At 43.0% G+C, this 12,104-nt stretch overlaps 1 protein-coding gene and 1 pseudogene across 2 annotated transcripts in view; one reads left to right on the plus strand and one right to left on the minus strand.

The window, feature by feature from the left end:
* Positions 1-2,872: 2,872 nt before the first annotated feature.
* GNE (glucosamine (UDP-N-acetyl)-2-epimerase/N-acetylmannosamine kinase) overlaps positions 2,873-12,104 on the plus strand; it is a 62,623-nt gene continuing 53,391 nt past the window's right edge. For both annotated transcript variants that reach the window (XM_003263336.2, XM_003263339.2), the window contains exon 1: positions 2,873-3,064. In XM_003263336.2, the coding sequence (XP_003263384.1) occupies positions 3,014-3,064 (51 nt within the window). In that variant the 5' untranslated portion in view covers positions 2,873-3,013. The remainder of the gene's footprint in view (positions 3,065-12,104) is intronic.
* LOC115836560 lies at positions 11,062-11,145 on the minus strand (annotated as a pseudogene).

A 12,104-nucleotide genomic window follows, 5' to 3' on the forward strand; every position in this document is an offset into this window, starting at 1 on the left:
AGCCTGGCCAACATGGTGAAACCCCATCTCTACCAAAAATACAAAAATTAGCTGGGCACGGTGGCGTGTGCCTGTAGTCCCAGCTACTCAGGAGGCTGAGGCAGGAGAATCACTTGAACCCAGGAGGTGGAGGTTGCAATGAGCCGAGATAACGCGCCACTGCACTCCAGCCTGGGTGACAGAGCAAGACCTCTGTTTCAAAAAAAAAAAAAAAAATCTGCCCTAATATTGAATTTATAATACAAAATTTTAATTATTAGCACTCTCCCATAAAGCACAATGAAGAACATCTTATTTAATAAAAAGAGGATAATATTTCACTGAGCAGGCTGGGCACAGTGGCTCATGCCTGTAATCCCAGCCCTTTGGGAGGCCAAATTGCTTGAGCCCAGGAGCCTGAGCAACATGGCAAAACCTCATCTCTACAAAAATTACAAAAATTAACCGGGTGTGATGGTGGGCTCCTTTAATCCCAGTTACTCAGGAGGCTGAAGCACGAGAATCACTTGAAACCGGGAGGTGGAGGTTGCTGGGCCAAGAACGTGCCATTGCGCTCCAGCCTGGGCGACAGAGCAAGACTCCGTCTTAAAAAAACAAAATACAGGCTGAGCAAGGTGGCTCACGCCTGTAATCCCAGCACTTTGGGAGGCTGAGGCGGGAGGATCACCTGAGGTCAGGAGTTCAAGACCAGCTTGGCCAACATGGCGAAACCCCATCTCTACTAAAAATACGAAAATTAGCTGGGGTGGTGGTGCACACCTGTGATCCCAGCTACTCGGGAGGCTAAGGCTGGAGAATCACCTGAACCTGGGAGGTGGAGGTTGCAGTGAGCTGAGATCGTGCCACTCTACTTCAGCCTGGGTGACAGAGTGAGACTCTGTCTCAAAAAAATAAACAAATAAAAATAAATAAATAAAAACAAAAAACAATTTTAAAAAATAGTAGTAAGGTCAGACTTTTGATCATATATTTTTTTGAGTTCCCTAGTGCTATTCTGCCAATTTTTCTATTGGACAGCTTTTTTTCCCCCATTGCTGATTAATAAGCTCTCAAATGAGGCCCTATAGGCAGTCTACGGACAGTACATTAAATACTGGATATTTTTGTTTATTTATTTATTGAGACAGTGTCTTGCCGTGTGGCCCAGGCTGCAGTGCAGTGGCAAGATCACAGTTCATTGCAGCCTCAAACTCCTGGACTCAAAGCAGTCCTCCCAGTTCAGCCTCCTGAGCAGCTGGGACTATAAGCATGGGCCACCAAGACCAGCTAATTAAAAAAAATTTTTTTTTGTAGAGATGAGTGTCTAACTATGTTGCCCAGGCTGGTCTTGAATTCCTGGCCTCAAGTGATCCAGACGGATGGGACTATAGGTGTGAGCCACCATGCCTGGATATTTTTATTGGGAGGAGGGGGTGTCTGTCAAAATTAACCAAGAGGAAGTGAAAAAGCATAACAATTATCCACGAAAGCCGGCCAAGTGGTGCACACTTTTAGTTCCAGCTACTTGGGAGGCTGAGGCAGGAGGATCTCTTGAGCCCAGGTCTAGCCTGGACAATACAGCAAGACCCCACTTCTAAAAAATATTATCCATGGATCCACTCCTTTATCTGCCTGAAAAAAGAGGGTCCTGTCCTGGAACACTTAGAAGTGCTCTCTCCTGCCTCTCTATAAAGATGAAGGAAGGGGAGAAGACAACGTTTTTTTTGTTTTGTTTTGTTTCTAAGAGAGTTTTTAGTTAAGAGAGAAAAAAGAGCAGACTGGATGTGAGGAAATAGATGGGAACAAAAAGCAAAGAGTAGAGATTTAACAAAAAATGTTGTTGAGGGTTATGTATACCTTTAACATATTTGAAAAATATAAAGGCCAGGAGTGGTGGCTCATGCCTGTAATCCCAGCACTCTGGGAGGCCAAGGCGGGTGGATCGCCTGAGGTCAGGAGTTTAAGACCAGCCTGGCCAACATGGCAAAACTCCATCTCTACTAAAAAATACAAAAACTAGCTGGGCGTGGTGGCGTGCGCCTGTAATCCCAGCTACTCGGGAGGCTGAGGCTGGAGAATTGCTTGAACCCTGGAGGCGAAGGTTGTAGTGAGCTGAGACTGTGTCGCTGCACTCCAGCCTGGGCGACAAGAGCGAGACTGTCTCAAGAAGAAAAAAAAAAAAAGAAAAATATAAGAAAAAAAGTGAGTTATTTTAGCATGGTGGCTCACACCTGTACTCCCAGCACTTTGGGAGGCCAAGGTGAGAGGATTGCTTGAACCCAGGAGTTCGAGATCAGCCTGAGCAACATAGTGAGACCCAGTCTCTTTCAAATAAAATAATAGACTTCAGACCATGGTTTACTTCAAAATCTATAAACATATAATGGTTAACTAAGAATTTCTGTGCCTGTGGGGGATACCTTTTAGTATAGTTTCCCTTAAGTGGAATGTAAAGTTGTGTGGTAGATAAGGCTAGGCTGTTCCTGTGGTCAAATGAGCATTTACCAGTGAAATGGAGAGTGGTTTGATAAGTAGATCATCGGTCAGTATCCCTTGCTACCAATCGGGCTGTGAGAGTCCCTAAGCACCAAAAGCAAGACAAGAGCAAGACTCCACCTCAAAAAAAAAAAGAAAGAAAGAAAAGAAAAAAGAATAAAAAAGTTTAGAATTATGTATGTGTGAAAACAATGTGAAAAAAGACAAGATTTTGCTTGTAGATTTTTGTTTCTACCTTTAGAAACTCAGAAGAAAACTTTTTCTAATGGAAAGTAAAATTATTGGATGGAATGGGAAATCCAAAACAGGGAAGTAACACTCAGACGCCGACTGACCACCTACTTTTGAGCTACTGTCCAGGAATATGAGAAGAATTCAGAGCCACATTTTTTTTCTTCCTTTTCAGAGAGGTGGGGCTTAAGATTTAGTCTGGAATTCAGATGCCTATTGGTGACTGCTCCGTGGCAGCTAAACCAAGAGAACAGCTGCTCTGCTCATTATTTCAAACCACACTAGGGTACAGAGCTTGTGCTTCGGGATGGAAACCTATGGTTATCTGCAGAGGGAGTCGTGCTTTCAAGGACCCCATGTAAGTAATTCAGAATTCAATAGAGCTTTATTATTGAAATTGCAATCAGAAAAAAAGGGGGGAAAAAGGAAAATTACAAAGAGGAAGAGGAAAGCTTTGGTTTTAAATCTATCAAATCCATCATTTTTAAAGACTTTTTTACTGCTAACTCAGGTTAGTCATTCTGTGGCTGCTACTTCCTTCTCAGTTACTGTGCCAATAAAATTCATGGTCTTTTTGCATTTCCAAACTGAAAGCTGAAACTGAACTCTTTTCTCCAGATTCCTGGCACTTTCATCAGATAAAGTGGGGTTCCTTTTACTTTTTGAGATCTCTGTTTCATAAATACAGTTTATTTCCAAAACATGCGATGTTTGTTTTAACTATTTTGTTTCCTTCCCTTTTGAAATACGGCATGTAGAGCTGCCTAATTTGTACTTCGTTTCCCTCAGTTATTTAACTGTTGACTGACCACATGATTGGGGTGGGTGCATTTACTCCAAGTTAATTAGTATCTAGGTCAAATAAAAAGGAAATTATCATGTTTATCAATATATAAATGTGACATATAGTGTGCTATACTATAGTGTAGTTTATTAAACCTAATTTTTCATTGAGGCATATGGAAATCCGAATGTTTTAGGAAATCACCATCACAGTTCAATTAGGTGATTAAAATATATATTCAATTTAAAGATCATCTATAGTTACGGAATGGCTTATACAAACGTGTGTGTGTGCGTGTGTGTTTAAAGACAGGATCTTGCTCTGTCACCCAGGCTGGAATGTAGTGGTGTAATCATAGCTCACTGCAGCTTTGAACTCCTGGGCTCAAGGAATCCTCCTGCCTCAGCCTCCCAAGTATCCAGGACTACAGACACAGACTACCACACTCAGCAAACTTTTAAATTTTTTGTAGAGACAGGGTCTTGCTATGCTGCCCAGGCTGATCTCGAACCCCTGGGCTCAAGTGATGCTCCATGCTTGGCCTTTCAAAGTGCTGAGATTACAAGGGTGAGTCCCTGTACCTGGCCTTATAAAAACTTTTCAATCAGATGATATTATTCCTTCAATTATTGCCAACACAGTTTACTCCTAGCTGTATCACTAATGCATACTTTCTATTTGCCTTCTTCAATGAGAATGTATTATTTTTATTTTTTATTAGCACACTTAAATTGAAATTCAAGGTCAGACTTTCTGAGCTTCTAGCTGGAACTTGTAAGTTTTTCTCCTCATGTCATCAATAAAATCTGCTTAGAAATGGTTGTTTCTAGTTATGAAAGTAATAGTTGCTCTACTCATCTCTCCATCCATTTTTTTTGTATGACTGACTTTAAAAATGTGGCCTGAAATAATCATTTCATTCATTTGCCTAATGTTTGGTGGTTTCTATGGCCACACAAGCTCTGAAATACTCTATATGGCCTTTAAGTTATCTTCCAAGTTACTCTGCCACTTAATAATTCAATTATCTTTTCCAATATTCCTCAATAAAACCTTTCTCCTGTCAGGCTGGTCTCCCCTGTATGCTATTCTCATGTCCATTTTATTGTCTTCAATCACATCATGTTCTCTCTTCCAGGAAAATACTCTTTTAAAATGTAAAACTGATAGGGTTTCGTGGCACACTGAATGTGAGAGAGAAAGGAGGTGGAGAGGTCAAGAATGCCTCCTAAGATCCTAGTAGGTGATAATACTATTCACTGAGAATTAGGACGGAAGAGAAAGCCCAGGTTTATGAGGAAGAAGAAAGCTCAATTTTGGACAAGCAGATTTGAAGTGCTTGTAGAATACATACAAATAAAGATGTCCTGTAAGTAGTTGAATATTTAGGTTTGGGCTGAGAAGACTGGGATAGAAATTCACATCTAGGAATCATTTTAAATGATTGTGAAACTGGCCGGGTGCGGTGGCTCACGCCTGTAATCTCAGCACTTTGGGAGGCCGAGGCAGGCGGATCACGAGGTCAGGAGATTGAGACCATCCCGGCTAACACGGTGAAACCCCGTCTCTACTAAAAATACAAAAAAATTAGCCGGGCCCGGTGGCGGGCGCCTGTGGTCCCAGCTACGCGGGAGGCTGAGGCAGGAGAATGGCATGAACCCGGGAGGTGGAGCTTGCAGAGAGCCGAGATTGCGCCACTGCACTCCAGCCTTGGCAACAGAGAGAGACTCTGTCTCAAAAAAAAAAAAAAAAGATTGTGAAACCATGCAAGTGGTTGAAGTCATGCTGGATATACACTAAAATGAGATATAAGGAAGACTACAGAATTCTAGAAAATACTTTTATTTAGGAGTTTGAGAAAGTATAAGAGTCAGAGAAGTTGGAAGTAGGCAGGAAATCAGGTGGCTTGCAAGCCCAGGATGTAAAACGTCTCAAGAATAAGGCAGTGACTAACAGTGTGAAAAAGAAGGGATTAAGAGAAGCCAGAGGGCAGAGAAGACTAGGTACATGGGCAGTTGGAAAAAGAGTGTACGTGGCCAGGAAAGCACTGCTAAATATTTAACAAAGGTGTAAGAGCCTGGCACAATGGCTCACATCTCTAACCCCAGCACTTCAGTAGGTTGAGGCAGGAGGATTGCTTGAGGCCAGGAGTTCAAGATCAGCCTGGGCAACATAGCAAGACCCTAGCTCTAAAGAAATTACAAAAATTAGCCAGATATGGTGGCACATGCCTGTAGTCCTAGCTACTCAGGTGGCTGCAGGGAGAGGATTGCTTGAACCTAGGAAGTTGAGGCTGCAGTGAGCCATGATCCTGCCACTGCACTCCAGCCTGGGTGATAGAGTGAGACCCTGTCTCACACACACACATACACACACACACACACACGCACACACACGCACACACACACACACACACACAGTACCATAGACCGAAGTACCTGGGTTTCCGCAGAATTTTATGCCCCATTAAATTTAGTGATGTCTAACAGTCATTCAGTTGTCTAAGATTTAGACAGCTACTATATGAAAAATACCATTAAAGAGTTCCAAATTAGCCGGCGCGGTGGCTCACACCTGTAATCCCAGCACTTTGTGGGGCCGAGGCGGGTGGATCACGAGGTCAGGAGTTCTAGACCAGCCTGGCCAAGATGGTGAGACGCTGTCTCTACCAAAACTACAAAAGTTAGCCAGGTGCGGTGGCAGATGCCTGTAATCCCAGCTCCTCAGGAGGCTGAGGCAGGAGAAGCACCTGAACCTAAGCCGAAATCATGCCATTGCACTCCAGCCTGAGCGACAGAGCGAGACTGTCTCAAAAAAAAAAAAAAAAGAGTTCCATATTGGCCAAGAGTGACAGTAGAACAGAGTCAGGGGCAGAAGAATCTGGTGAAACAGGTAGGGTAAGAAACGTCATTGGGTGCTTTGGGCTAAGAGTAAGCAGTGTATTTCAAAACACATAAAGTTTATGGAGTGTGGCCAGGCGCAGTGGCTCATGCCTGTAATCCCAGCACTTTGGGAGGCTGAGGTGGGTGGATCACCTGAGGTCAGGAGTTCGAGACAAGCCTGGCCAACATGTCGAAACCCTGTCTCTACTAAAAATACAAAAATTAGCTGGGTGTGGTGGCGGGTGCCTGTAGTCCCAGCTATTTGGGAGGCTGAGGCAGGAGAATTGCTTGAACCCAGGAGGCGGAGGTTGCAGTGAGCCGAGATCACACCACTGCACTCTGCCTCAGCCACAGAGCGAGACCTTGTCTCAAAAAAAAAAAAAATTTATGGAGTGCATAATGTCTAGCACAAATTTGTGTCTCCAATGCATATCTTCCTCCAGATCCTCAATCTCATGGAAATGTCCTTAGGTGCTACAAATTCAACATATCCAAAATTAAAGCTCATTATCTTCTCACCTACTCCAGCCCATCTCCAAATCTGCTTCTCTAAGTGCAGTGGTGCAATCTTGGCTCACTGCAACCTCCACCTCCTGCGCTCAAGCAATTCTCCTGTCTCAGCCTCCTGAGTAGCTGGGACTACAGGCATATGCCACCATGCCCAGCTATATATTTTTTTGTGTGTGTGTTTTTACTAGATGAGGTTTCACCACCACGTTGGCCAGGCTGGTCTTGAACTCCTGACCTCAGGTGATCCCCCGCCTTGGCCTCCCAAAGTGCTGGGCTTACAGATGTGAGCCACTGGGCCCGGCCCCTTCTCCACATTCTTATGATTCCAATCCTCTCATTCTCTATTTCCATTATTACCACTTTAGTTGAGGTCCTGAAATATTATTCCTAACTGGTTTCCCTTCTTCTAGTCCTTCCTCCTCTTCTCAATCCATCTTCTGTAGTTTTTTTTTTTTTTTTTTTTTTGAGATGGAGTCTTGCTCTGTCGCCCAGGCTGGACTGCAGTGGCGTGATCTCGGCTCACTGCAAGCTCCGCCTCCCGGGTTCACACCATTCTCCTGCCTCAGCCTCCCTAGTAGCTGGGACTACAGGGGCCCGCCACCATGCCCCGATAATTTTTTGTATTTTTAGTAGAGACAGGGTTTCACCGTGTTAGCCAGAATGGTCTTGATCTCCTGACCTTGTGATCCACCTGCCTCGGCCTCCCAAAGTGCTGGGATTACAGGCTTGAGCCACCGCGCCCAGCCATCTTCTGTAGTTCTAATTAAGCAAATCTGATCATGCCATTTCCCTGATTAAAAACTCTCCCAATTATAGTGAGGGAAAGTCTAAACTCCTTAGTATAACATCATGCAAGGCCCTTGCTGAACTGAACTTGCTCATATCTTGTCTGCATCTCCCAGTTACTTTCTGCCTCCACACATCTATCTCATAAGACCGCCAAATTTCCCACCTTGTTTTTAAATTCACCATGCTGTTTTATGCTTGACTTATTATAAAGACTGAGCAAGAGTGTTGTGTTACTAAGATCAGGAGCCTAGATGGTGGAGGACGACCGGTGCAGGCAGTTGAGTAGAAGCAATTTGGCCTAGCCAGAGAGAAAAGAACAAGGATGGCTAGGAATCTTTGGTAGAAGATGTGATCCTCCTTTGACTGAATGTTTATTGACTGTGTTTCTTACATAAGGTATGATTCAAGGAACTATGAGGGAGACAAGCATGCCAAACAGGGCTAACTTCAAGGAATTTATGATCTGATTTTAAAAACGTAGGTCATATATAGTGAGGTGACTAATATGACTGATTTTTCTCAGGTTCCTTATAATACATCAGATGTCTAATATTACAGTCACAAACATATACATTCAAAGATACCAGGTAATTCATCATAAGCATAACTAATAATAAGTTTGAGGTCAGGCGTGGTGGCTCATGCCTATAATCCCAGCACTTTGGGAGGCCGAGGTGGGCAGATCACCTGAGGTCAGGAGTTCGAGACCAGCCTAGCCAACATGGTGAAACCCTGTCTCTAGTAAAAACACAAAAATTAGCCGGGCATGATGGTAGGCACCTGTAGTCCCAGCTACTTGGGAAGCTGAGGCAGGAGAATCGCTTGAACCCAGGAGGTGGAGGTTGCAGTGAGCTGAGATCGTGCCACTGCACTCCAGCCTGGGCAACAGAGGGAGACTCGGTCTCAAAACAAAACGAAACAAAAAGTTTGAGATGAGTTAAGACAAGTGCTCCAGGAATTCAGAGAAGGAACAGATTATCTTGGGATAGGGTGTTCATATTAGGTTTCACAACAGAGATGGCGTTTGAAACCTGATTGGGTGTAAGTAACAGACAAGGAAAAGCCTTCTAATTTTGAGGAATGATACAAAGGTAGAGAAAGACCTGTTTGGGGCAGAAGGATCCAGGAGGGGAATAATGTTGGTAAGATCAGGAAAAGGTCAGGACCCTTAAATTGTGCAGGACCTTAAATGACAAACTTGTTCCCCTAGGCATACTTTATCTAGCGGGGAATGGGGAGCCACTGAAGTTTTTCTTAAAGAATTAACGAGATGAAAGTAGTCTTTTAAGAAGATTTAATCAGGCAATAATGTGCAAGATAGATCAAAGGAGCAAGGGAATGCAGACAGGAAGGGCAAGAAGAAATAGAGTAATCCAGGTCTTTGTTAATTCTACTTATTTATTTTATTATTAAGAGATGGGGTCTTACGATGTTGCCCAGGCTGGACTCAAACTCCTGGGCTCAAGAAATCCTCCTGTCTCAGCCTCCCAAATAGGGATTACAGGCATGCACTACTGCACCCAGGTTAATAGTGGGCTTTGATGCCCGATTTTCTTGATTCTAAAACACTATTGATGTAATAGTTTTTATAATAAAAAACTCTACATTAAATATTTACATTGATTATAAGTATTGATTTTAGGTATATAAAATCATAAAAAAAAAGCATCTCAGAATTAAGGAAATAAGATGATAAGACCTGAACTAAGGCCAGGTGCAGTGGCTTATGTCTGTAATACCAACACTTTGGAAGGCAGAGGCAGGAGGATCACTTGAGACCAGGAGTTCGAGACCAGCCTGGGCAACAAAGCAAAACCCTGTCTCTACAAAAGTTTTGATAAATTAGCTAGGCATGGTGGCATGTGCTTTAAGTCCCAGCTACTTGGGAGGCTGGGGTCACAGGATCGCTTGAGCCCAGGAGTTTGAGGCTGCAGTGAGCCACAACCATACCACTGCACTACAACCTGGGCAACAGAGCAAGACCCTGTCTCTAAGAAAACCCAACAACCGGCCGGGCACGGTGGCTCACACCTATAATCCCAACACTTTGGGAGGCCAAGATGGGCGGATCACCTGAGGTCAGGAGTTCAAGACCAGCCTGGTCAATATGGTGAAACCCCGTCTCTACTAAAAATACAAAAATTAGCTGGGTGTGGTGGTGGGTGCCTGGAATCCCAGATACTCGGGAAGCTGAGGCAGGAGAATCGCTTGAACCTGGGAAGCAGAGGTTGCAGTGAGCTAAGATCACACCACTGCACTCCAGCCTGGGCGACAGAGCGAGACTCCGTCTCAAAAAGAAAGAAAGAAAGAAAGAAAGAAAGAAAGAAAGAAAGAAAGAAAGAAAGAAAGAAAGAAAGAAAGAAAGAAGAAAACCCACCAACATAAACTGAGATAACATTTTGAATTATTTGAAAGATTGAATGTTAAAGTCAGAGAGAGTGAAGATTAAAATATGACTCCATGATTTTGAGTCTGAATGAAAGTGTCAAGTTAGTACTATTAAAAGAAATAGCAAAGTCAACAGGATAAAATGAACTTTTATATATTGACTTTGAAGTGAGGAACTATCTAGTAGGCAATTGAACATATGGGCCTCAAGCTGGGAAGAAATGCCAGGCTGGAGTATGTATCCCAGGAATTACCTACATGGAAGTGATAATGGGAGGCTTGAGAGTGTGTCAATTTCTGAAAGAATGAGTACGCAGAGGGGCAGGGGCAGGAACTAATCATAAGAGAGTGTTCATGTTAAGGGGCAAGAGGAGGAGTAGGGACAAAAAACAAATAATTTGAAAGGTAGAATTATATTCATTCCAGAGTACGGGCATGAAAAACATGAGGAGAGAGAGAGGTTGAGGCCTTATGTTCATGCTTAGGCTTTTTTTTTTTTTTTTTTTTTTTTTGAGATGGAGTCTCGCTGTTGCCCAGGCTGGAGTGCAGTGGCAAGAACTTGGCTCACTGCAACCTCCGACTTCCAGGTTCAAGTGATTCTTCTGCTTCGGCCCCTGAAGGAGCTGGGACTACAGGCGTGTGCCACCACACCTGCGTAATTTTTGTATTTTTAGTAGAAACGGGGTTTCACCATATTGATCAGGTAGATCTTGAACTCCTGACCTTGTGATCCACCTGACTCGGCCTCCCAAAGTGCTGGGATTACAGGCGTAAGCCAACATGCCCGGCCTCATGCTTAGGCTTTATAGATGTCAATTATGTATATTTGGAGATATCTTGAACACTCATGGAAGTATTAAGAACCCCACTTGAGTGCTCCACAGGAATGTCCATGTAGGACTGCAGTTTCATACTTAGCTGTATGCTGACCCCCAAATGTAGTCTATTCTTTTTTTATTTTTATTTTTTTTTTGAGATAGAGTCTTGCTCTGTCGCCCAGCCTGCTTTACAGTATGATACTTTCAATTAGCAATAATCGCGCCTCGGATAAACCTCATTGGTACGATACTGCCACTGCACAAAGCTACAGTATGATACTTTCATAGCCCTTAAAGAAAAATATATATATATAAAATGTTCACATATATATATATAAAATGTTCATATATATATATATAATGTTCATATATATATATATAATGTTCATATATATATATAATGTTCATATATATATATATATAATGTTCATATATATATATATATGTTTTTTTTTTTTTTTTTTGAGACAGAGCCTCGCTTTGTTGCCCAGGCTGGAGTGCAGTGGTGCGATCTCAGCTCACTGCAACCTCTGCCTCCTGCATTCAAGCGATTCTCATGCATAAGCCTCCCGAGTAGCTAGGATTACAGGCACCTGCCACCATGCCTGACTAATTTTTGTATTTTAGTAGAGATGGGGTTTCACCATGTTGGCCAGGCTGGTCTCAAACTCCTGACCTCAGGTGATCCACCCGCCTCGGCCTCCCAAAGTGTTGGGATTACAGGCGTGAGCCACCACACTCAGCCAAAAAATATATTTTAAAATCCTGAGAAAAGGCAATATTTCACAAAAACAAAGTCATTATGTTAATTTGTACCTTTCTTCTATGATTGGCAAAGGAGCATAGGGATGGCTCACCACCACAGGTGCTCTAAAAAGCTGACTGGTCGGCATGATAAACTGATTCGTAATTGGGGCTACAAATAGTGATTAAATGGTCCTGAAATATAAATTTCAAAAAGATTATCTTCCAGTTATAAGTATCTTAATCAGTACATTTGTATCTTTCAATGTTATGCTCTTGCAAAGCTTAAGCCGATACAGTTTAGGATATTACTGAATTATTTTCAGCCAATATAATCTCTTTTTTTGAGACTGAGTCTCACTCTGTTGCCCAGGCTGCAGTGCAGTGGCACGATCTCAGCTCACTGCAACCTTCGCCTCCCAGGTTCAAGCAATTATCCTGCCTCAGCCTCCAGAGTAGCTGAGATTACAGGCGGGCGCCACC

This window comes from Nomascus leucogenys, chromosome 8 (genome assembly GCF_006542625.1).
Source record: "Nomascus leucogenys isolate Asia chromosome 8, Asia_NLE_v1, whole genome shotgun sequence".
Taxonomy (NCBI): Eukaryota; Metazoa; Chordata; class Mammalia; order Primates; family Hylobatidae; genus Nomascus; species Nomascus leucogenys.